Source organism: Cetorhinus maximus, chromosome 16 (assembly GCF_964194155.1).
Source record: "Cetorhinus maximus chromosome 16, sCetMax3.hap1.1, whole genome shotgun sequence".
Lineage (NCBI taxonomy): Eukaryota > Metazoa > Chordata > Chondrichthyes > Lamniformes > Cetorhinidae > Cetorhinus > Cetorhinus maximus.
The window spans coordinates 41,012,377-41,039,434 of record NC_135894.1 but is presented as its reverse complement, the minus strand read 5'-3'; the positions used below and the strand labels follow the sequence as shown (position 1 = coordinate 41,039,434).

At 43.6% G+C, this 27,058-nt stretch overlaps 1 protein-coding gene across 2 annotated transcripts in view; it reads left to right on the top strand.

Annotated features, from left to right (window-relative positions):
- Window positions 1-27,058, top strand: part of usp9 (ubiquitin specific peptidase 9) — a 290,030-nt gene that overhangs the window by 209,468 nt on the left and 53,504 nt on the right. For both annotated transcript variants that reach the window (XR_013579171.1, XM_078559739.1), the window contains exons 35-37: window positions 9,573-10,323; window positions 17,196-17,319; window positions 19,300-19,525. Coding sequence is in view for 1 of the 2 variants with exons in the window: in XM_078559739.1 (XP_078415865.1) it covers window positions 9,573-10,323; window positions 17,196-17,319; window positions 19,300-19,525 (1,101 nt within the window). In the remaining variant the exon portion in view is untranslated. The remainder of the gene's footprint in view (window positions 1-9,572; window positions 10,324-17,195; window positions 17,320-19,299; window positions 19,526-27,058) is intronic.

Genomic DNA, 27,058 nt, shown 5'->3' with positions numbered 1-27,058 from the left:
CCCTGTAAAGTTATGCTGATAGCACTGCCTACAGCTTAAGAATGCCTTTAGAACCTCAAGATTGCTAACCCTTTTTAGCACATATACTGAGTGTTGTCAGTCACTTGTGATGTTATGCACAGGGAGTCGAGTGGAAGGGATATATTGATTGCAAGAAGGATCAGTGTGTGTAAGAGTTAATTCTGCCCCCTTCCTCCATTTAGTTCAAAGAGGAAACAGGAAGGAGTGGATTAAGTGTAAGGGTGAGAAAGACAGGGAGGAGGAAAAGAGGGATGGAGCCCCAAGGAAGGAGAGGTTAGGAAGGTCTGGGAGAGAAGGTGGCAGAGGGAGATGAATGGTAATGGCTGAAAATTTCACTTTGTGGGAGCAATCCTGATAGGTGGGGGTCAGGGGATTGAGGCGTAGACCAGCCAGAAATTTGGCTGGAGAATAACAGCAGGGTAGGGTGATCATTATGGCTGGGAAAGGCATTTGAGAAAGTTACTATCAAAAGGAGCAGGAAGCATTTATATGAGCAATTTGCAAAAGGCCACTGTGATCAGTGGGGATTGCAGAGGAGAGACTGGCAGCCATTCTGCGTCTTAGAATGAAAATTCAACTAGCAGGGAGGTGTGATCCTAAGTGAGCAAATGAGACCTTGGGCGGAATTTTCTCTGCCCGTTGGTGTCGGGTGTGTTCAGTGTAAATGGACAATGTGGCGAGAGAAAAAAAAAACTACTGCGGATGCTGGAAATCCAAAACAAAAACAGAATTACCTGGAAAAACTCAGCAGGTCTGGCAGCATCGGCGGAGAAGAAAAGAGCTGACGTTTCAAGTCCTCATGACCCTTCAGCTGCTGAAGGGTCATGAGGACTCGAAACGTCAACTCTTTTCTTCTCCGCCGATGCTGCCAGACCTGCTGAGTTTTTCCAGGTAATTCTGTTTTTGTTAATGTGGCGAGAAAGCTATTTGTAATCATCCACTCCGCCCGTTAGTGGCGGCCCGTTTTTCCCACCGTGTGACGTCGGGAACCTCTATGTAATACATCAGCGTACCATTATAGGGCCAGCCCGCCAGAATCATCTCCCCATGCTGGATCACCCGAGCACCGACGTGTTTCACAACAGCTTGTATAAGGTGTGAACTTGGTGGGTTGCGGTTTGAGGAGATCTCAGAGGTGAGTGCACAATATTTGCGCAGCGTTTGCAAGGGTTGTCTGTCGGACTTCAAGGTTGAGGCGAGTTGGGGAAGTGGGTGGCAAGGGCTGCCCTGATGTTGAGGCGAGTTGGCGGGGGTGTTCAAGGGCTACTCAGCGGTTGAGGCAACTTTCCGGGGTGCACAAGGGCTGCCCTACAGTTGATGGTAGTGCAGTTGGGGGGGAGGGAAGCGGCCACACACCACGGAAACCTTGTATAAAGTGACCATTCCTCCATAGTTGAGACAATTCAGATGCAGCCACATTACCATACTTGGATTCGAGCTTATCTGCCCACTCAAACAGTGCAGAGGCATGAAAGTGCCACCAAGTGCTCCAGAGCTTTTCACCCCTCGGTGAAAAGACTGCAAGCACTTTAGTGGACTGCAGAACAGTTGGATGACTGCGCATGTTGTACAATCTTCTTGCGAAAGATGGCCATGGAGTAGTCACTAGTGGAGGTGCTCACAGGCCCTTGCAGAGTCATCATTCAGGTTTGGACCAGTCTCCCCCTTGGTTCAAGCTAACAGTGCAGCCTTGCAGTGTGTGTTGGGAGAATGCCTGAGCTGAGAGCACAGCATGCAGTCCAGTGGGCAAAGCTGCTGCTAATCAGTCAGGCAGAGGAGAGTGGGGTTTCAGGTAGCCATGCAGCACACTAAACTCTAGCCATCAAAATAGTGGCCAGCACTCTCCATGATGTATTAAGGGGCCTTCAGACTTAACCAAGAGAGGTTCTTAGAACACCCAAACTCACCCACGCATGCCTCTCTTTCATCCTGCAGGATGAATACACCAGGAGCCTGGTGACCTAGCTGTATGCGTCATGGCATACAGACCGCAGAGACGATGGAGAAGAGAACGGGAAAAGCCTGGCTCCATAGAGGGAGGAACAGCACCCTCAGGAAGAAGGGGTGGCTAGGGCTCCTGTATAAGCTGCTGAAGAGCCACAGCGAACTATCGCTCGTCAACACCAAGCTAGAGCCAGGGTCTATAGACGCCACCTTTCAGTCCTGCAGACGATCGAAAACACGTGTCGCTGAAGACTGCGCTTGTCTAGGAACTGGTCGGTCACATTTGTTAGCGGTTGCAGGACTTGGCGGCATGGACACATGGAGGGCATCCACTGGCAAAGGGCATCCATTGCCAGTGGCCATGAAAGTGACTGCGCCACTAAAGTTTTACGCCAATGGCTCCTTTCAGGGCTCCACAGGTGACCTCTGGGATTTCGCGAAGGCACACAACTTTGTGCGTTTCACCCAGTACCAGAAGAGCCAGGATGCAAGAGCAATTGGATTTGTCCAGATCTCAGGTTTCCCCACAGGTGCAGGGTGCCATCAACTGCACTTATGTGGCACTTAGATCTCCATCGCAACAAGCGGTCAACTATGTCAAGCGCAAGGGTTTCCATCGCTGAATGTTCAGCTGGCGTGTGACCACCACAAACGTATCCTGCAGGACTGCACATGGTTTCTAGGGAGTGTCCATGACTTCTACATTCTCAGTCAGTCACAGGTCGCGAATGTCTTCCAGAGCCTACAGAGAATGCAGGGATGGCTCCTCAGGGTTAAGGGTAGGACACGGCTGATCACGCCTGTGAGGCGGCCTCATACTGCAGCAGAGTGAAGGTATAATGAGGCTCATGCTGCAACTCGCACCTTGGTGGAGAAAACCATCGGGATGCTGAAAATGAGGCTCCAGTGTCTGGACCAGTCTGGTGGAGTCCTGCAATATAGTCCACAGAGGGTATCGTGCATCATTGTTGTCTGCTGCACCCTTTATAACCTGACGCTGAAATGGGGAGAGGAGCTGGCTGAGGAGGAGCTGGAGGTTGCCTCTGACGAGGAGGACACCAACAGGGATGAGGGTGAGGAGGTCCTCGAATGCGGTGATGATGGCAATGAGGCCATCGCACTGGTCAGATAGCGAAGTCACGTTCAGGAGGCCTTCATGGCTGCTAGATTTGTGGAGGATGATGATGACATGCAGTGAGGAGACACCATAGATCCTCACATTGCATCTGGAAATGTTTGACTCCAGTCCAGCTTATGGCAGTGCACACCCTCTGTGATAAGGCTCCTGTCGTGGAGACGCAATGGGTGCCCTAATAGTTGCTAGATTCCAGGAGGATGATAACATGCAGTGAGGACACTCCATAGATCTTCACATAACCTCTGTGAATGCCTGACTCCTGTCTGGCCAAGGGCAGCTCGCTTGCACTCTGTGATCAGGGTCATATCATAGGGACGCAGCCGTGGAATTTTAAATGCACTTGATCCTTTGTCCGTCTTCAGCAGCTGACCCCTTCAGGAGCCCAACGTCACTGGTCACAGATGCAGACGAGATGGGGGCCAGCCCTGCCCTAAAGGTGCTAAGAGTACACAGAATGGTGGAACTTTGACGCCTGCCCATGACATTCTGGCAGCAATGACGAGCACCATCGAGGTGCAGGCATCAGTAATGTTTCCAAGGAGTGAGAGGTTGGACCATCACGTGGGTCTGGAGGCTGCACAAAGCACAGGGAAGAGGCCCTGGACTGAGACACCTGCCTTTATCTTGTGCAGGAACCAAGGTTTCTCATCTGAGTGACATGAACACTGCTCATCAGAACAAGGAGACATAGGCAGGGAGACATTCTTGGTAGTTTACAATAGTGAACATTGTGTACAAGTGATTAACACCCCTGCCAGGCTGATCAACCACATCATCTTAACCTTCCAACCATGCTGCTACATCATGGTGCTCCCGTACATCCACAGCGGAGGTGGAGGCAACCTGCTGGCCACTATGCCCCCATCTGTGATGACCTTGATGGGCGTCCTCTGGAGATCAGAGACCTGGAGGGCCCTGCCTGATTTCGGGGTCCTGCTGCGTGGCAGTGTCACCCTCCTCAGCCTGTGGAGCTGCTGAGGTCACAGGAAGAGGGGATTCGGATGGGGCCTGACACTCGCGGAGTTACCTGGGTAGATGGCCCTAGGGTGTGCACCTGCTGACCCTCCTCCTATGGGGGCCCAAGGGCCCCTGGCTGACTCCTTCAGAAGAAGGGCTAGCTGGAATGAGATCAAGCTGACCTGCACCCCTCTTGCGTACATACTGTTGGGGGCCAACTATGGTGTCAACAATGGTGTTCAGACCGTGCAGCAGTGATGTCCTGGACCAAGGCCTTAATGGCAGCCGCCATCTTACCAGTGTTGACCTCAGTGCGTTGGCATGTTGGCACTATCACCTCAGCCTGAAGTCAGATGGGCTCCTCCATTGTGCCTTGCAATCTGAGGAGTGCAACGGACATCCCTTGCTGATGTTCCCAAGCTTGCCTTTGCAGCTCCTGCAACTGAGGTATGACCAAGTCCAGAGGCTCGTCATCTGACTCGGATTCAGCAGATTTCTGTCATCCATGAGTCCTCCGAGTGCCAGAGACCTAGGAAGTCCCCATTACTGTCTGTTGACGACCAGACAGTGCAATATGCTCACCAGATTGTGAAACAAGGGTACTCTAAAGCTAGGTCCCACCTAGGTGTGTGCATCTGCACTGGTGGAGGGTGTGCATGAATGCTCTGACGGGTGTTCAATGAAGGTGCCTTCAGGTTTCTTTGGGGCTTGGTTGGAGCCTTGGGTCGTGGACTCCATCAGTTGTTTCTCAGATGTGCCTGCGAAAGAGGGAGAAAGTTACTGCATGGTAGTGGCCTGTGAAACAGGACACATCACTCACAGCATGGTTGTTTCATGAATATTGCACTGCTGGATCCTCACTTGGTAGAGGACCACTGACCTCATCGTCAATACAGGAGTGGTCCAGATCCTCAACGGCCGGCTGGATAGCTCTATTTTCAAAATCCATGAGGACCTTGATTTCAGACATTCCTCCACCGGTCTGTGACCTCTCCCTCTTGTTGTGTGCCAGCTTGTCCTGCATGAATAGAGATGGAGAATGTGTAAGCAGGATGCCTGCCAGGCCAGAAGATAAGTATGCCTAGCATGTGTGGGTGGCGAGTGGTCCCACGGATGGGATGAGGGTAATGAAGGTGTGTGTGAGAGTGTGAATGATGATCTCACATACTGTCAGTTCAAGGGATATCCCTGTGGACGTGTGATGAGTTTGAGAGTGATGAGAAGAGTTACTTACCCTGGTGGAGTAGAGGAGACCATTTCATCCTTTTTCGGCACTGGGTGGCTATCCTCTTTTGTAGGGTGTTGGCGCTGACCACCGGTGCTACCACTTCCCATGATTGATTGGTGATGTTGCTGCCCATCTTGTGGCCAGAGCTGGGGTAAAGGACATCATGGCGGGCCTCCAAGGTGTCCAAAGGCAGCTTGAGGGACACGTCATTAAACCTTGGAGCTGCAGTCGTCTTGCCTTTCGGGGCCATGTCTTCGGTGCAGCAGTCCGAGGCTGGAAGCACAGGTGTGTGCGCGCTGCACTCAAATATGGCACCCGGCATGATAAAGTGGTGAGGTGATGGCGTGCCTGGCAAATGAGAGCCCGCCCGCCATTGAAACGGTGTCTTGCCCGGGAATTCATAATTAGCACGGCAGCATTGGGATGATAGTGTGAGAAGCCACCATTGTGGCAGGTGGGTAAAAAGTTGTTTCTCCTTCCCACCATTGCACTTAGTGCAAATCTGGGACCATTCTGCCCCTTGACTCTGCAATCTATGACTATGCTCAATCTGAGGGCTGTTCCACAATTCTTGTTTGCATTTTGTGACTGCGCTCAGTTGGTTGCTCATATTTGTCACTTAGCATGGGAGTTCTACGTGCAATGTGAAGGTGGAGAGCACCTGTGGGATGTGTGGAAGGCAGGAAGCATTTGGTTTTGTTTCCTTCCATTCTCTGAAAAAGTGGGGGCTTGAATATTTACTAAAAGATGGGTGAAGGGATAGTTCTCCTGCTGATTGATTGAGAATACAATGCTAGGTGTTAGTGGCTTTCAGGAGATTGTTAATTCAGTTCATTTGCACATTACCCTGAAACCATTTGGTTGCTATTGTATTTATTTTGATCAGAAATTTTCAGTCTCTGGCTTCTGAGATTATCTTTCAGAGCTCAACTTGACTTTCTGGTTCATTTCCTAGATCCACCATTTCACTTTATTTTCTCCATACAGTTGTCCATGTGCAATTTCCCCAATTCCCCAATCATTTTGTGTGAATTTTAATTTTTACTCGTCAAGTTATACAATTTAAGATCACCAAAGTTGCTTTTCACCAAACAGCTTCTCTAGTTAGAAAAGAAGGGATGGTAACCTGTTCATAGGAGCCTAATGGGAGAGGAAGTAAGTTCTATCTTTCCAAGGTAATTTGCTGTGATACAGGTGTCATGTCCCAGAATCCTGAAAGGATCAATACTAAAGGCACAGTACAATATATGAGCTTAATTAATGGCAGTTATCTCAGTAATCCAAAATGCAAAGTTATATCTGACCCTTGCGTACCAATTTCAAGGGTGCTTTTCACTGTTATGGGTTTCTGTAAATAAGGAACTCCAAATGTGATACATTGTTAAGTATTGAAACTTGTGCTCTGCTGTGTCAGCTATGGCTCAGTTGGTAGCACCATTGTCTTTGGGTCACAAGGTTCTGGGTTCAACTCCCATCCCAGGGCTTGAGCACAAAAATCCTCTCTGACATTTCAACGCAGCACCGAGAGAGTACTGCATTGTCGGAGGTGCCATCTTTAAATGAGCTGTTAAATCAAGGCCCCATCTGCCTGTTTTGTTGGATGTAAACACTGTGTCTCCTGCCAATGCAAGATGACCGCTGATACCCATCTGCGCATGCACAGAAAACTAATGATGCTGCGCCTGTGTGTGGCTTTGAATTACTGTATGTTATGAGTATTTGCATATTCTGTACCAGAGTGATTAAAGCTGTACTTTGCCACATAAAACCACCTCATGTATTATGCCTTATTTTTCTTTCAAAAAGAAATTCTCAATGGAAATGCAGATGTAGCACAACGAGAGCAGTGTCGTGCCACACAAACCTCAACCTTATATTATTAACTTTATCTTATCACGTTTAACAAGGAAGTTGAGGCATTTTGGAATTTGCAAGGGAAAATAATCATGCATTCTGTCTTTGCTTGCTTTTTATTTCTCAGCCCATTGTGATGCTTAAGAGGGCAGGGAGAATCGGATGAAAATTAGAATCCCGTAAGGGAATTGTATGAACTTTTGAACCAATGTTAGACAACTTAAATTTGAATGGCTGCAAGTACACTGAAAGACAGTGAAATCAGAAGTGTGGTGTACACAGCAAATAGAACCCATCCTTGCAGTGCAACTGCACGTGCACCGCATTGACATAAATGCAGCTGCATATAAAAGATTCCAAGATGCTGTCAAAGAAGAGCAGGGGAGTTATCCCTGATGTCCTGCCAATATTTATTGCTCAATCAGCACCCCAAAAAACAGATTACCTGGTAATTATCACTGTGGGAGCTTACTGTGCGCAAATTGGCTGCCATGTTTCCTACATTAGAATAGCGACTACACTTGAAGAGTACTTCATTGACTGAAATGCTTTGAGATGCCTGGTGGTCTCGTAAAGCATTATATAAATGCAGGTCTTTTTTCCTGTATTCCACCAGTTGCTGCTTCCTGTGATCTTAATTTAATCCATCACAAGCTGACATCAAAGCCATTCCTTCAAGCTTGAATTTCTTTTGCTTGAAAAATGTTAAGGTGTCAGCTTGAAGGGTTTGTCAGCTGTATACCCTAACAGGGTAGTCCTCTGATAGCAATTCTTAATCCAGACAAGATTGTTGAACCATTTATTCCAGAAAAGGCTCAGCTAAATTTACATTTCTACTGAAAGGAAAATGACCTGTTGGTTATTTGTAGGGCTGTTTGTGGATGGGATACAAAGTGCTTTGCAATCTGAACAGTTAGTTTCTGAACAGTATGCAAGACTACAACCTTGGGAAAATCTGTTTGTAAACTGAGGTTAATGTGGTCGGTGCCCAAGTGTATGTCTGCTGAGTTGTTACTTGGCAGGTTTGGAGTAACTGAGTTGAGTGGAGCCCAGGCTATTTGTGTAGAGGCTGTGTAATATGGAGAGGTGCATATTATAAATAGCTTGAATTTGGTAGTCCAGTTGGAAGGCTCAGTAGTACTCCAAAGCTGACCTGACAATATATATCCGACAGGGAAACACTGTCAAAGCTCTGATTTACCTTGGTATGCTAAATATTCGCACAAGATTAGAATAAATAATGAATGCTAGACCACAGCTTTAATGTGGCCTTGTTCACTTTTTTGAAGTTGAGCTGTCATGTACAGATCTTAGCCATTCATCGTCTACTTTTATTGATCGGCTGTATTGAAAATCTGGCTGTGCAAGGTGCTTTGATTATTTCAATTATATGAAGTTTCAGTGCCATTGCTGTACTGAACTTGTGTGTTCATGATGCTGGCACTTTAAGGGCTGTAGCAATTAATTAATTTGAAGTATAGCATTATGCAGCTAAACATGCCAGCTAATTGCACAGTGCAAGATCCCACAAACTGCCTTGACATGAATGAGCAAGTTAATTTGTTCTTGATGTTTGGTCAGTCGGTGTTGGCCAGGTCACATGGAGAACTTCCTGGCTCTCTGAACTGGAAAAGTTAACACTCTACCTGACATGTTTGACATCATATCTGAAAAATGGCAATTGCATTTTTTTCCCACATCTTAAATTGGCACATTAAAACAGGAGTCCGCAATTAGCTGTTCAGTGAGATCATGACCTGTGACCTAACTCCGTATACCCACCTTTGCCCATTTCCTTTAATTCTTTTATTTAACAAAAATCTATCAGTCTCAGATTTAAAATTAACAGTTGACCTTGCATGAATGTGGATTCTGAAAGCGTTCTAAACATTTACCACCCTTTGTGTGTAAAGTGTTTACTGATTTCATTCCTATGTAGGTTTCTAATTCACCTCCAACTTCGAATTTTGTAGTGACTTGAGTTAAGTTGGTTACAAGCATGAGTTGTAAGGAATTCAAATTGCTGCATTTTTTTCAGATTAATATCTTAATTTGATATCTTAGCCTCATTTGCTGTCCAGTTTTTTTGAAACCCATACCTATATTTGAAGTTTTGATATTTCATAAGATTAAAGTAATATTGAATACAGTAAATATTACTACAAACTCAAAGGATCCATTGATGCATGTGTATGTCCATTGAGGTTGGTCCTTGTGCATCTCATGAGGATGTAAAAAGGATAGCTGGTAGCAGAGTATGAGCCTCTGCTTTAGGAGTGGAGAAAAGAGGTGGAAAATGCACAGAAGAAACTTTGTAATACTTGTATTTTCTTATTTTTTTAAGGCTAAGAGATTTCTTTGATATTTATATTTACTTTTTCAAAATTTTTTCTAAACTTGATTATCCCTGTAACGTGTTCTGTCTTGCAGGTTGACACAGTGAAGCGTTTGCTAATAAAGAAGTTACCACCAGTTTTAGCAATTCAACTGAAGCGATTTGATTATGACTGGGAGAGGGAATGTGCAATTAAATTCAATGACTATTTTGAGTTTCCACGAGAGCTGGATATGGAACCTTATACTGTGGCTGGCGTAGCCAAGTTGGAAGGGGATGACATCAACCCAGAAAATCAGTTGATCCAAAATGACCAGCCAGATAATGAACAGCCTGGTAGCACTAAATATAGACTGGTTGGTGTGTTGGTGCATAGTGGTCAGGCTAGCGGTGGACATTACTATTCATACATCATTCAACGAAATGGTGGAGATGGTGAGAAAAACAAATGGTATAAGTTTGATGATGGTGATGTAACTGAGTGCAAAATGGATGATGATGAAGAGATGAAAAACCAGTGCTTTGGTGGCGAGTACATGGGTGAAGTGTTTGACCATATGATGAAACGCATGTCATACAGACGGCAAAAACGATGGTGGAATGCCTACATACTTTTTTATGAACGTATGGACACAATAGATAAAGATAATGAATTGATTAAGTACATTTCTGAGCTGGAGATTAGCATAAAACCGCACCAGATAAAGATGCCAAGTGTCATTGAACGAAGTGTACGAAAACAGAATGTGCAGTTCATGCACAACAGAATGCAGTATAGCCTGGAGTATTTCCAATTCATTAAGAAACTACTGACCTGTAATAGTGTCTACCTGAATCCTCCACCTGGTGAGTGTGCCTTAAATCTTTGATAACATTGTATCTTGAGAAATATTAACTTTTTGTTATTTCACTGTTAAACCTTTATTGATGCATATGTTAAGACTGTAGGTCTGCTCTAAGGTAGAAGTTCATGAAAATATCATGCAATCTTTTGAAGTGTTTAGGTTGAGAAAGTTCCAGTTCATTTGTAAATGTATATAAACAAAGTGGACGAGAAGCTAAGTTTATTTATTTTAAAGTGGGCTTTTAAAAAATACCCAGCACCCAGTGTATTACATTACAAATTTCGAGATATTCTTAGGCACAGGTAGACCCTGCAATGTCTTTAACCTGGATAGTATATTTAATACCCAGTATCTAAACAATAGTGACCCAGCAGCACTTCACACCAAGAACTTTTGTTACGTGATCTTCCCTGAGTTTTAGAAGCTTACTGTATGGGTGACCATTCAGCCCATTGTTTCTGTGCCAGCTCTTAACTGGAACAATTCAAATCTAATCCCACTGGCCCACTTCTTTTTTTCAGACTCTGGACTGATGTGCATTCTACTGAGACAATGTATGATTGCAAACCAACAATTTGGTTCATTTTCCATGAAATACGTTAATCACAGAATGTGCTCTGTAGTGAAATATATCTAGTGTCTCATTCAGAAGACACTCCGTCTCTTTCTGGCTGGTTAGAAAGCAAACAGAGCTCCAACACACCACCCCACATGCACCTTTCTGGTGTGGGAGGCATGGCAACAGAGTTGTCTGTGTAAGTGTGTTCCTGCTGTCACTTCCTGAATAGAAACTGCGGTTGCGTTAGTGGTACGAAAGCTCTGGAATATGTTTACGTGCCCTCACCGCCTTACTTAGTCCTAGTATCTCAAAACTGATAGGCATAACAGATTTAACAGCTAACTGATTTTCCCTTGGAAGGCCATGTGTAAGTTCCCAACCATCTTTTGTTTCACCATCTCCATTTTTTTTTACGGCTTTGTCAGAAAAGTATGCCGGAACTCTGGGGGTTAACATTTTGGCCTAAATCTTGATATTAGAAATGCAATATAAATTAAACTAAAAGCACTTTTTAGGCTAAATAGGCAAAAGTCTGTGTTATAAGTGCATTGTTGGAAGTTGTAATTAATTCCATAATATTTAATTATATTCTCTGAGCACTTCACTGTTTATCATTGTGCTGTTTTTGAAGATAATACTTATATTTCAATAGCCTTTTACAAAATGTAGTTTTCTGTTGGACAACGATCTTGTAAACTAGAACATTTAATTTACATGTGCCCTTGATTTATCATGATGAAACCAAGTCCTATGCATGTATGTGACTTTGCTATTGTGTTGCATTTATGAAGTGCAGCACAAAAACTGCTTCTAGGCTATGCAAAGTTCCAGGAACTGCAACACAATACCAGTTTCTTTTACACAACTAAAGTTGACATTTGCTGCTCTATGCATTGTGCATCAAAATAAGTTGTGTTTAGAACCAGAAATTTCAGCATATTTTGACCTCAAAAGTGGCTAGTACTTGGACTTCTTAAAAATAAAAAAAATTCCCAGGAAACGAGCACATCGGTTACAGCACTGACCATTATCAAAGAACGTATAGGAAAATTACACAAAGCCATCCTCATTGGCATAAATACATTGAAAATCGATTAAAATAGCACATTTAGCCTATCTAGAAGCTTACCAAAACAAAGCAAAGCTATGCTTTTCAAAATGTATGGTATCTGTTATGATCAGGTCAGGGGCCAGTAACTTTTTGTTTACAATAGACAAAGTTTGAAATCCCAGTTACCCACTAGGAGAATAAAGCCATAAGATTCCATGGTTTTAAACAAACAAAATAAACTTTACTATACAAAGTCAGAGAAGTAAAACAATTTACGCCAACATTCAGAATTAATGTGAGGTAGATATGAATTAACAGGCAAACTGTGGTCGAGAACACAACACTGCACATTAAATTACAAATGCAACCAAGACGGATCCCACCCAGTATTTCTCAGTATATCACCCAGACATCAGTGACCACTGGAAATCACAAAACCTCATTAAAACTCTGTCTCCTTTGGGAGGGATTTCAACTCCTCACTTTTAAAGATCCAACTTCTGAATTCCCTTTAAAGCTGCTCCATCTCTGACTGCTTCAACGACTGCTCACCACCTGATGGTTCATTCTATTTCTGAGACTGTGCTCCACGGGATTCACGGCTGCACTCCCGCATCTAATTACCGGTTTACTTCCAACTCTTCCACGGACCACTAGCTTCACTAAACTGTTATTGCCCCCGGGTTTCTCCGAACTCCAATTTCCTGGTTGCACAGAGCTATAAAGGATTTGCAGGGCTTCTCTGAGCCCTAACTATGTCCAGCACAGAACCAACACCCTTCCTTCCCCTTCTCAGTCCCCCAGGACTTCTCCATTTAGCTAACTGCACCAAACAGCTCCAAGGGCTTCTTTCAAGGTCCAAACTGCAGCTAAACATCTCTACCAGCAAACACACAGATAAATTGAAACCAGTGAATCTTCTTAAACTCCACCCATTTCCATGACAACATAGCCTTTCAGGGTTCATTGAATGCTTTTAAATTAATTTAGCACTAACTTCCAAACCAAGTCGTCTCTCTGGGCTGCACTCTTTGCAAGCAGTGTAGACATCACGTCTCCTATTCTCCAGCTAAGTAAACCCGCCTGCTTTTTTGTGGCTCCATCTCTTCTATTCTGACTCTAATGGGTAGCCTTCTGAACTGTCATTTTCTTTTAGGTGTTCTGGCAATCTCTAAAGCCCAGCATTTTAATTACCCTACCTTCATAACAACAATTTTCCCAAAGCCAAACATTGTCTCTAAAATATTAACACGAACTATGAGCTAGGTATTCATCACATGCCAAATTGGCAGATTTTATACTTGTTAAACTACATAGTGAGTTGCTAAAGTTGCCGAAAGCCAAATTTTTTTACTACTCAAAGGTGGGGGCAATGTCTCAAATTAGTTATTTACACTCCCTTAAGACCCATGTAATAAATTGTCTCCATCGAAATGCCTCCACAAGTTGGAAATTATGAGGCTTAAGTTAACAGCCATGAATAAGGTATCCTGTCATACAAAATGTTTGTCATCAGAATATACTGAGATTTGCCACAGGTGCCTTTGGTTTACCGAACAACTGCATAAGGATTAGGTACATCATTTTCTGTACTGTTGAGAACAAGATTAGTCAGCCTTTGAAATCCAGCACCACAAGTGCAGCGCTACTCAACATTAAGTGGTGCTAATTATTGTCAGGGTCTCAATTCAAATAGTTGGAAATTCACTAACATTGGGTCATGTGGCTCAGTTCATAGCACCCTCGCCTTTGAATCAAAGGGTTGTGGGTTCATGTCCCACTCCCGGAAAACCAAGAACTGTGATTGTACTCGAAAGAGTTGTGACTGTTGATAACTCGAAAGAGTTTGAATATGTACTATTGTTAATTGGTGCTGAGGAAGCCCTTGATTGCTGCATGTTGACAAGCCAAGAAGAATATACAATCCTTTCACCAAGTAATCATCAGTGTAGTAACATGGGACTCTCTTTGCTTCAGGGCCTCCAACAATGAAAGTTACTACTGTCCTTTAGATAAGACTTTTCTCAAGACAAATGGAGGAACTTTTTAAGAGCAGAAATTCAACAGCAGTAATGGAATTTGGGAAGGTTTCTGAGGTTGTTGCTTTCTCATGGGTGATACCTTTGCCTGAGTCAGTCATTACAACACAGAAGGAGATCATTCAGCCATTGAGTCCATGCTGGCTCTCTGTGCAGCAATCCAATGGACGGAATTTAGTGTAGCCGGTGTGGATCTTCCCTGCCGGTTGCAGAACCGGCGAGTGCCCTGTGTTGCCTCCTTCCTGGAAGGCCTGCGCCAATTGTGGGCATTAGCGGGCCTTCCCCGGGATAAAGGATCCCAGGGACCAAAATCTTGCCTACCATGAGTTGCCAGGCAGTCAGAGGCTGGCAGCTCTTCGTTGCCTGATACAGCGGCCGAGAAGGAGATGAACTCTGTACCGTAAACTCTGTACCTTTGCTATCAATTCTGTCGTGAGAGCAGAAAGCGGTCGCAGAAATTAAGACTTATAAGTTAAATGTTGGACAAACAACCTGATGATATTAGTGGTTAGAGAGGTTGAGAGAGATGATGGATAGGTCAGTGTTGGCAGTGTCAACATTCATGTGCAAGCTTCCGATCGCATATTTGGGACTAAGATCATCTCTTTCAGCCTTGAAACATCACTTAACTGCCCATCTCAGCTCATCTGCTGCCGAAATACTCATCCATGCCTTCGTTATCTTTAGACTTGCATATTTTCATGCTACCCTCCATAAAGTTGATCATTCAGAGCTCTGCCTATGTCCTAACTCTCAGCATGTCCCGTTCACCTATCACCCCTCTGCTGCTGATCTACATTAGCACCCGGTCGGGCAACATGTCGATTTTAAAACTTACATCCTTGTTTTCAAATCCCTCCATGGCCTCACCCTTCCCTATCTCTGTAATCTCCTCCAGCCCCCTCCAAAATATCTGCGCTCCTAATTCTGGCCTCGTGTGCATTCCTGATATGATTGGAAGATTGAGTACAAAGACTCTGCAAAATCAAAAATGGTGCAGCCCATGAGGCCCCAATACATATGAGACCAACTATCAGAGAATTGTTAGTGCAGCAGGTGACCATTCAGCCTGTTATGCCTACACTAGCTCTCCGAATGAGCAGTTTACCTCGTGCCATTCCTCTGCCTTCTCTCCGTAACCCTGCACATTCTTCCTTTTCAGATAACAGTCTAATTCCCTTTTGAATGTCTCAACTGAATCTGTCTCCTCCACACACTCAGTTTGTGCATTCCAGACCTTAACCACTCGCTGTATGAAAAAGTTTTCCCTTGTCACATTTGCTTTTTTAGCCAATTACTTTAAATCTGTGCCTCCTTGTTCTCGATCCTTTCATGAGTGGGAGCAGTTTTTCCCTATTTCCTCTGACCAAACCCCTCATAATTTTGAAACCTCTGTCAAATCTCGCCTCACCCTTCTCTGCTCTAAGGAAAGCGGTCTTAACTTCTCCAATCTATCTTCATAACTGAAGTTCCTCATCCCTGGAACAATTCTCATGAATCTTTTCTGTATTCGCTCCAGTGCCTTAGCATCTTTCCTAAAATGCACCACCTAGACCTGGATGCAATACTTCAGCTGAGGCCAAACTAGTGTCTTATGCAAGTTCAACAGTACCTCCTTGCTCTTGCATTCTATGACCCTATTAATAAAGACTAGCATACTATATGCTTTAACCACTCTGTCAACGTGTCCTGCCACATCCCAATAACTTATACACATATGTACTCACATCCCTTTGCTCCTGCACCCCCTTTAGAGTTGTATCCTTTATTTTATATTGTCCCTCTGTGTCCTTTCCACCAAAATGAATTTCTTTACGTTTCTCCACATTGAACTTCATCTGTTACTTGTCCACCCCTTCCACCAATTTATCTACGTCCTTTTAAAATTCTACATTACCCTCCTCCACAATGCTTCCAAATTTTCTATCATCCGCAAGCTTTGAAATTTTTCCCTGTACACCAAGATCTTGGTCATTAATATATATCAGGAAAAGCAATGGTCCCAACACTGACCCCTGGGGAACTCCACTGCAAACCTTCCTACAGCCTAAGAAACATCCATTAACCACTACTCTGTTTCCTGTTGTTCAGCCAATTTCGTATCCATGTTGCTACTGTCCCTTTTATTCATGAGCTATAACTATGCTCACAAGCCTGTTATGCAGTACTCTATCAAATGCCTTTTTGGAAATCCCTGTATGCCCCATCAACAGATTTGCCCTTGTCAACCTTCTCTGTTACCTCTTCAAAAAAACTCCAAATTAGTTAAACATGATTTTCCCTTAAATCTGTGCTGGCTTTCCTTAATTAACTCTCATTTGCCCATGTGACCCTTAATTTTGTCCCTGATTATTGTTTCTAGAAGCATCCCAAACATTGAAGTTAAACTGACTGGCCTGTAATTGCTGGGCTTATTTTTACACTATTTGTATCCCAGTCTATATTTGGATAATTAAAGTTCCCCATTATAACTACTCTATAATTCTTGCACCTCTGTAATTTTCTTGCAGATTTGTTCCTCTACATCCTTTCCACTAATTGGTGGCCTATAGACTACACTGAGCAATGTAACTGCACGTTTTTTGTTTCTTAGCTCTAGCTAAAGATTCTGTCCTTAACCCTTCTGGAATATCCCCTCTCTCCAGCACTGCAATGCTGCCCTTAATACCACCACACCGCCACCACCTCCTCCTTCCTTTCTTTTCTACCTTTCCTGAACACCTCATATTCAGGAATATTTACACTCAGTCCTGCCGTTCTTTGAGCCAGGTCTCGGTTATAGCCACAACATCATATTTGCACATGTCAGTCTGCGCCTGTAACTCACCAATCTTATTAACCACACTCTGCATTCACATATATGCACAATAACCCTGATGTAGACCTTTATTCTCACTTACTCTGACCCCATCTAATAACTTACTACCTTTTGCCAGGTTGATTTTATTTTTGAAATGTTTGTTTCTGAAAAATTACCCTCAACTCTAGAAGTGAGATACTAAACTTTTGTCCTACAATTATATAAGTCGTAGATATCAAGATCTGGTCCAATGGTGAAGCATGTGGGAACTTCATAAAGTCAACCTAAAGATCAAGAAATCATAGCAAGTTAATCATTGAAATTTTCACTTGAAATCATTTCAGAGAAATTAAAATAAGCCCAGGTAGGATTGCTTTGCTTGGGTAGAACTTTGTTTCTTAATTAGTATTTCTGTCTTCTGCAGGGCAAGATCATCTGTTACCAGAAGCTGAAGAACTGGCAATGATAAGTATTCAACTTGCTGCTAGATTCCTGTTTAATACTGGGTTTCACACAAAGAAAATTGTCCGTGGTCCAGCAAGTGAATGGTGAGTGTCTTATTTATAATCGTAATTTTTGTGCTTTTTTTCCCCCAAGCAGATTATGACTTAAGTTCAGAACTGAAAATGTAATATAATTGATTATTTTAAAGTTTTGAAATCTGACAGTTATCTATCAAACTGTAGAAAAAATACTAACTTGTACATCAAAAATGTATACCGGTATTACATATTTTATGCAGAAGGGTAAAATTTTAATATTTAGATTATGTATTAACTCGGGCAACGTTGTCACACTCTGGGCGTTACCCTCATTGGATGTGACAAGTTTAATTCTTCATTTTAAGAATTAAACTCATCATATCCAATGATGGTTGCCAGCATTGAAATGGTTTAATTTTAAAACACACACTTTTCAAGCACTTGCATCTCCCTTTGGTGTCAAGTAAATTGTGACAAAGCTTGAAGATAACTGTGTCACTTTAATGGTAAGTATGGTGAATCTAATTGAAGAGAAAAGCTTAATATTTTGGAAAGGGTGGAGTTGGGTGAGATTGTTACTTTCTATGATGGAATATTACGAGGAGAGATTTCCTACTGCCATCCCCTGAACCGCACACGCATGCACACACAAGCGCGCACACACACACACCCCCCCCACATCTTTTCCTCCTGTGACCTGACGGGTAGCGCTGTGTCAGGATTCTTGCTACTGGCCTTTGCGAGAAACTGCATGGGGATTGAATAGCCAGCTTGTGCATATGGACATAAAGTAAAAGATTTCAGTGGGGCCAAATTCCAGCCATTGTTAGTTCCGCAGGTGAGGAAGGAAAACAAAATTTACTCTTTTTTAAATTAATTTTCTTTTCCCCTCTGTCCTGGAAGTACTGAATTGTATTGTTATCTTAAAAGCAAAATACTGCAGATGCTGGAAATCTGAAACAAAAACGAAAATTGTTAGAAAAACTCAGCAGGTCTGACAGCATCTGTGGAGAGGAAGACAGAGTTAACGTTTCGAGTCCATATGACTCTTTAGAACTAAAGAGAAGTAGAAATGTGGTTTAAGGGGGGTGGGACAGGTGAAGCTGGATAGAAGGCCAGTGATAGGTGGAGGCAAAGGAGAGATTGCAAAAGATGTCATAAACAAAAGGTCGAAGGGGTGTTGATGGTGGTGATACTGGCTAAAGGAGGTGCTAATGGTGACATTAAGAGTAGAAAGCATGAGCAAGTGACAGATGGCCCTAGTGGGGGTGGGGTGAGGGGAGGGGACAGTGTGGGGAAAAAGATCAAAATAGGCTAAAAGGTGGGGATAAAACAATGAATGGAAATAAATTTTAAAAATAATAATAGAAATAGATGGGAAAAAAATATATATATAAAAATTTAAAAATAAATATTGAAAAAAAGGGGATCAAAAAGGGATGAGGATGGAGGAGAGAGTTCATGATCTCAAGCTGTTGAACTCAATGTTAAGTCCGAAAGGCTGCAAAGTGCCTAATCGGAAGATGAGGTGCTGTTCCTCCAGTTTGCATTGAGCTTCACTGGAACAGGCCAAGGACAGACATGTGGGCATGAGAGCAGGGTGGTTTGTTGAAATGGCAAGCAACAGGAAGGTCTGGCTCATGCTTGCGGACAGACTGAAGGCGTTCCGCAAAGCATTCACCCAGTCTGTGTTTGGCCTCTCCAGTGTAGAGGGAGCAGCGAATGCTGGTCCATCCTCCATCACCCCCTCCCACGGCACCTTCCCATGAAGTGCACAGAAGTTTTTTCCAAAGGTTTCCTGGGCAGCAATCAAACAGGAACATTTTTCCTTCCACACCCCAGCTCCTGAACCTGAGCAAATCTGAGCAATAAACCACATAATGCTTCAGTTGAATTAACAGACGAGGAATTGCATCTGGCACCTATATGGCTAAGCAATGCCATTACTTCCTGTGAGAACGACTTTACCATTTTGATTTTGCAATTTTAGGCTCTAATCTATATTGTACACCGCACTTGAAAAAAGTCCTTTTCTTTCCCCAACAGGTATGATGCATTGTGTATCCTGCTCCGTCACAGCAAGAATGTACGCTGTTGGTTTGCACACAATGTTCTTTTTGCCTATCCGAATCGTTTCTCCGAGTACCTTTTGGAATGCCCTAGCACAGAAGTGAGGAGTGCTTTTGCTAAGCTCATTGTATTTATTGCACATTTCTCATTGCAAGATGGACCATGCCCTTCCCCTTTTGCATCCCCAGGACCTTCCACTCAGGTAAGAACATTCATAAGATGGAAAAACACCAGTTATCTCAGTTTTGTTGCACAATTATTTTGCAGGGAAAGCATTTTAATTGTTTTGATTGTTAGCCTTGAGTCTTATGAATGGTTCACACCTGCAGTGGTATAATCTGTCCTTTATCTTTATAGATGCTAAATGAACTACTGTTATAACCAGAATTTTATTTTCTTTTGAGTTCCATCATCTGCAGTTTTTCCTTTTCTTTTACCTATGTTAGTATCATCTGCTGTCTTGTATCATAATATTACTGATAACTACTATTGCGGTATTTATATAATTAAATAATTGGCTGAGCAGCATGAGATATAGCGTAGGGATCAAGGGCATGCACTCTAATTAGCAGGATGTGACCATTAATGTTGGAGCTTTAGCTATTCACTATTTATTAATTGACTTAGATGGTGAGATGGAAAGCCACATATCCAAGTTTGCCAATGACACAAACATGGACAGCATTGTTGGCAGTGTAGATGGAAGTGTAAAATCACAGAGATATTGATGGATCAAGTGGGCAAAGATAAATTTCAGTGTGGACAAATGTTACAAAGCCAGCTCTTATTGCCTATCCCTACTTGCTCTTTAGAAGGTGGCGGTGAGCTGCATTCTTGAAAACCACTGAGTGCCTTGCTAGGTAATTTCTGAGGGCAGTTAAGAGTCAGACGTTTTGCTGCGAATCTAGAGTCACGTAGGCCAGATCAGATAAAGAGGCCAACCTTCTTTCTCTGAAGGTAATGGGAGACCCAGATGGGTTTCGATGACGATCGGGTAGTTTCATGCTTACCATTACTCATATAAGCTTTTTATTCCACATGTATTTAATTGAATTTAAGTTCCCCAGCTGTCATGATGGAATTTGATTATTAGTGCAGGCCTCTGGATTGCAGCCCAGAAACATAAGCACTATGCTACCATGCCCCTATGGTATATTATCTAACATTTTTTCTGAAAATATTCTTTCAATTAAAAGTAGTTTGTTTCTTCCAGGACAGAGAAGTCTAGCGTTTCTTAACAGTTGAAAAATGGCCTGCTGAGTGCATTCTGATGTTTTCACTTGAAGGAAAATTTCATTCCTCTCTTCCCATCTCCCACCATTGCATTTCAAATGTCTGTAGGCCTGTTACATAGAGCCATAGTTCTATTTTTAATTTTGATTTTTATTCAACCTGCCTCCTGAAGGGACTAAGATAAAATACAATACTGCAGATGCTGGAAATCTGAAATAAAACAGACAATGCTGGAAAATCTAAGCAGGCCTGACACATCTGTGGAGAGAGGAAGAGTTAACGTTTTGAGTCCGTATGAACCTCCTTCAGAGCTAAATAGAAGTAAAAATGTGATTAAATTTATACTGTTTAAGGGGGGTGAAACTGGATAGAAGGCCAGAGATAGGTGGGGGCTTAGGAGAGATTGACAAAGATGTCATGGACAAAAAGACGAGGGGAGTGTTAATGTTAGTGGTAAGGGCTGAAGAAGGTGCTGATAGTGGCATAAAGGTAAGAAAGCAAAATGTGTTAATCGCAGAACAAGGGTCAGCATTCTGAAAGAACAACAGGGAACAAGTAACAGATGGCCCTATTGGGGGTAGGATGGGGGAGGGGCAGTGGTTGGGAGAAAAAGGGTAGAAAAAATATTAAAAAGGGATAAAACAAGGAATAAAAATTAAAATAAATAAAAATAAGCATATAAACAATAAAAGTAAATTTTAAAAAAGGGGTGAAGATGGAGGAGAGCGTTCATGGTCTGAAGTTGTTGAACTCAATGTTAAGTCCAAAAGGCTGTAAAGCGCCTAATCAGAAGATAAGGTGCTGTTCCTCCAGTTTATGTTGGACTTCACTGGAACAGTGTAGCAGGCCAAGGATGGACATCTGGGCCTGAGAGCAGGATGGTGTGTTGAAATGAAAAGCAACAGGAAGGTCTGAATCGTGCTTACAGACAGACCAAAGGTGTTCTGCAAAGCAGTCACCCAGTCTGAATTTAGTCTCCCCAGTGTGGAGGAGACGGCACTGGGAGCAGTGAATGCAGTAGACCAAAGTGAAGCGCCTGAAAGGAGTGTTTGGGCCCTTGGATGGTGAGGAGGGAGTAGGTAAAGGGGAAAGTGTTTCATCTATGATTGCATGGGAAGGGGATGAAGACTTGGAGGAGTGAACCAGGGTGTCCTGGAGGGAACGGCCCCTACGGAATGCTGACAGTGGGGTGAGGGGAAGATGTGTTTGGTGGTGGCATCATGCTGGGTTGGTGGAGACCTCTCCACTGTCATCCAGCTGGGTGGGACTTCACTCACCTGGTTCCATTCTTATCTATCCAGTCGCAGCGGGAGAATAATCTACAAAATGGCTTCTAGTCCCACTCCCACACCATACTTCTGTCCCCCAAGGACCAATCCTTGGCCCCTTCCTTTTTCTCATCTACATACTGCCCCTCAATGACATCATCCGAAAACATAGCATCAGTTTCCACAAGTATGCTGAGGAATCCAGCTCTCCCTCAGCCCCATCTCTTTTGACCCATCCACTGTCTCAAAACTGTCAGACTGGTTGTCTGGCATCCAGTGCTGGATGAGCAGAAATTTCCTGCAATTAAATATTGGCTAGACAAAAGCCATTGTCTTTAGACACAGCAACACACTTGGCTCTCTTGTTACTGACTCCATCTTTCTCCTGGCAACTGTCTGAGGCTGAAGCAGATTGCTCACAACTTTGGTGTTGTTTGAAAAAGATATAGTGCCAGAGGATTGGTGGATATCTAATGTAATTCCTACATTTAAGAAGCGGGACAGAACATGTCAAGGAATTATGCACCAGTCAACCTAACATCAGTGGTAGAAAAAATAATGGAATCCCTTCCAAAAGAGAGAGTAGAATATCCAGAAAAGAAAACTATAATAATGAATAGTCAACATGGATTTCAAAAGGGAACATCTTGTTTGACCATCCTTATTGAATGTTTCGAGGAGGTAACAAGAGAGTGTAGATAATGGTAATGCGGTTGATGTAATTTATCTGGGTTTTCAAAAGGCATTCAATGAGTTGCTCCATAATACACTCATCAATAAGGTCAGAGAATGTGGAGTCAGGGAATGTGTGGCAGAATGGATTGCAAGTTAGCTTTAAGGTAGAAAGCAGAGAGTTGGAGTAAAGATAGTTACTCAGAGTGTCACAAGGTGGGAAGTGGTGTTCTACAAGGATCAGTGCTGGGATTACTGCTGTTCAACAATTTTCACTTTAGAATCAAAAACAGTTTCTAAATTTGTGAATGACACCAAACTGAGGGGACAGTCAATGTTGAGGAGGATGGCAACAAGTGATAGGAGGACATTAATAAACTTGCAGAATGGGCAAATAATTGGCAAATTAAGTTCAAGACAGATAAATGTACAGGTATATTTTGGTAGGAAGAATAAGGAGGTCACTTGTTGGAAGATGCAAGTCTAGGTGGGTTAGAGGAACAAAGGAACCTCGGAGTACAAATGCACCAGACACAAAAGTTGCACCATTGGTTGGTTCAGCCATTTAAAAAAAGCAAGCTCAAGGCTTTATTTCTCGAGGGTTAGAATTGTAAGTAGGGAAGTAATGATAAATTGCTATCAAACCTTGGTTAGACCACACTTAGAAAAGTGTGTGTAGTTCTGGTCGCCATTTTATTAAAAGGATATAGATGCATTGGAAAGGGTGCAAAGAAGACTTACAAGGATGATACCAGAAATATGTGGTATACATATCAGGACAAGATGAACAGACTGTGTCTGTTTTTTGTTAAAAACCAGCTGAGGAGTGACCTAGTAGAAGTCTTTAAAATTATGAAAAGTTTTGATAGAGTGGATACAGAGAGAATGTTTCCACTTGTGGGGAAGAGCAAACTCGAGGCCATCAATGTGAGATAGTCACAAAACAATCCAATGAGGAAATCAGAAGAAACTTATTCACCCAAAGAATCATGAGAATGTGGATCTTGCTGCCACAGGGAGTGATTGAAGCAAACAGTATAGGTGCATTTAAGGAAAAGCTAGACAAGATTATGAAGGAGAAAGGGATAGAGGGTTACAGTGACCGATATGAGGAAAAATGGGAGGAGGCTCGAGTGGAGCATGTACACCAGCATGAACTGCTTGGGCAAAATGGCCTGTTTCTGTGCCATTCATTGTATGTGATCATATGTAATTATCCTAGGGATGATCTTCCTACCACATTATCCATACCTTCACTAACACCATTTTTTCCTCCTCTGCAACATCACAGAACTCTGCCCTTGCTTCAATGTCGAAACTCTCACCCATGTCTTTATTACCTTCAAGCCTGGTTATTCTAAAGCACTAAATTCTAAAGTGGCATCCCACTTTCTAACCTCTGGGCTTGAAATTCTCAATGTTCAATACTTTTGAGCATTCAGAGTGGCACTAGGTTGAAAGTGGTGTTCTACAAGGATCATTGCTGGGACCACTGTGTTTGGAAATTTGATGCGGGTACAATTGCTTAAGCTTAATCAAAAGAAAAAAGAATTACATCAACATAACAATCTATGTCACTACAGTGCAGCATCGACATCACAGCCAAAATAGAATAATGATGGAAAATAGTCTCAGGCCTTCATGCTCCCTCCCCAGCACAGGTACATCTAAAATTAGCAATCTAGTTTGTCCCCCAAACCACCGCCTGCACCAGACATTGATGGTGGATTGAGGGGAATGGAGATATTTTGGAAAGCTCACCAATCGTAGTCCATCGGCAGACAGTCACCATCCTTAAAACCCTGCTATTCAGGATCCAAAACTCTGCTGCCTGAGGCCTAACTCACACCAACAGCCACTCATCTATCATTCCTGTACTCACTGACTGACGGTGGCTCCTGGTTAAGCAACGCCATAGTTCTTAATTTCTTATCCTTATTTTGAAATCCCTCCATGGCCTTGCTCCTCCATGGCTTTCTAACCCCCTCCAGCCCACAACCCCAGGAGCTTTCTGTGCCCCTGTAATTCTCACCTCTTGAGCATCCCTGATTTTAATCACTATCATCGGTGGCTATGCCTCCAACTGCTTGAGCCCTGAACCCTGGAATTCAATCCCTTATCTCCTCCATCTCTCAACCTTGCTTTCCTTCTTCAAGACATTCCTTAAAACCTACCTCTTGGACCAAGCTTTTGGTCATCTGCCTTAAAATCTCATGTGGCTGAGTGTCAGTTTTGTTTGATAAGGCCTTGGGGGCATTTTGTTACATTAAAGGTGCTATATAAATGCAGGCTGCTATTGTTTGGTGGTGTCGAGCTTTTTGAGTGTTGTTGGAGTGGCACTACTCCAGGCAAGTGGGGAGTGAGGAGGAGATGAGACACTCACCGCAGCAAATCAAACTTCTGGCTTGCTCTTGTAGCCACAGTACTTATGTAGCTGATCCATTGGTAACCCCAAGGATGTTGATAGTGTGGAATTCAGCAATGCCAATGCTTTTGAATGTCAAGGAGAGCTGGTTTGGCTGTCTCGTTTGAGACACTCATTGCCTGGCACTTGTTTGGCTTGAATGTTTCTTGCCACGTATCAGCCAAAAGTGCAATGTTGTCTGCATCTAGCTGCACGCAAGTATCAGCTTCATTGTGAGGAATTAACAAATAAACTGAACACTACAATCATCAGTGGACATCCCACTTCTGGCTGACCTTATGATATGTGTGGGTTTACGTACATGCATAGTAAACCTAATTTAAACCTTAATTGCATTTCCTCTTTCTTTGACACCATCTAATACCTTAGTATTTCTTACTCCATTGCTATCTGCTTCTCCCAGTCCTTCGTGGACTTTGCTTCTCTCTCCTGATGCTACTCCTGGTTCCCATTCCACTGGCAATTTAGTTTAAATCCTCCCAAAAAGCACTTGGCAAACTGCCCACAAGGACATGGTCCCTGCCCTGTTGAGGCGCAACCTGTTTGGTGCCTCGAGGTCTCGCCTCCCCAGAACCATTGCCGCAATCTTACAAGAATCAAGCCTCCTGCACCACCTCTCCAGTGATGAATTCATCTGCCCTATTCTCTTCTTTCTATACTCACTACCATGTAGCAAGGGGAATAATCTGGAGGTTGCTACCTTTGCAGCCCTACTTGCTAGTCTCCTCCCTAGCAGTGCCTCATACCACTTGTTTTCTATTTTATTGATACTGATATGGAGCATGACCTCTGACTGTTCACCCTCCGCCTGCCCCCCCACCCCCTTTGCCCCTGGGACTATGAAGGCAAAATACCATTCTGGATTCTCTCTCAGCCACAGAAACACCTATATGTTCCCATAACTATAGCATTTTTTTAAAAATTCATTCACAGGATGTGGGCTTTGCTGGCTGGGCCAGCATTTATTGCCCATCCCTAGTTGCCCTTGAGAAGATGGTGAGCTGCCTTGAACCATTGCAGTTCATATGTGGTGTAGGTGCACCCACAGTGCTGTTAGTGAGGGAGTTCCAGGATTTTGACCTAGCGACAGTGAAGGAACAGCGATACATTTCCAAGTCAGGATGGTGAATGGCTTGGAGAGGAGGTTCCAGGTGGTGGTGTTTCTGTCTATATGCTGCCCTTGTCCCTATAGATGGCAGTGGTCGTGGGTTTGGAAGGTGCTCTCTAAGGAGCCTTGGTGAATTCCTGCAGTGCATCTTGTAGATGGTGCACACTGCTGCTACTGTGCATTGATGGCAGTTTGTGGATGTGGTGCACATCCAGCAGGCTGCTTTGTCCTGGACGGTGTTAAGCGTCTTGAGTGTTGTGGGAACTGCACGTGGCGGGTATTCCATCACACTCCTGACTTGTGCCTTGCAGATGGTGAACAGGCTCTGGGGAGTCAGGACGTGGGTTACTCATCGCACGATTCCGAGCCTCTGACCTGCGCTTGTATCCACAGTATTTATATGGCTAGCCCAGTTCAGTTTCTGGTCAATGGTAACCCCCCCCCAGGATGTTGATAGTGGGGGATTCAGTGATGATAGTGCCATTGCACGTCAAGGGACGATGGTTAGATTTTCTCTTGGTGGAGATGGTCATTGCCTGACACTTGTGTGAATGAATGTAACTTGCTACTTGTCAGCCCAAGCCTGGATATTGTCCAGACCTTGCTGCGTTTGGACATGGACTGCTTCAGCATCTGAGGAGTCGTGAATGGTGCTGGAAATTGTGCTGTGCAATCATCAGCAAACATCCCTTCGTCTGACTTCATGATGGAAGGAAGCTCATTGATGAAGCAGCTGAAGATGGTTGGGCCAAGGACAGTACCCTGAGGAACCCCAGTGATGTCCTGGAGCTGTGATGACTGACCTCCAATAACCACAACCATCTTCTTTTGTATTAGGTATGACTCCAACCAGTGGAGAGTTTTCCCCCTGATTCCTATTGACTCCAGTTTTGATAGGGCCCCTTGATGCCATTCTCGGTCAAATGCGGCCTTGGTGTCAAGTGCAGTCACTCTCACTTCACCTCGGGAGTTCAGCTCTTTTGTTCATGTTTGAACCAAGGCTATAATGAGGTCAGGAGCTAAATGGCC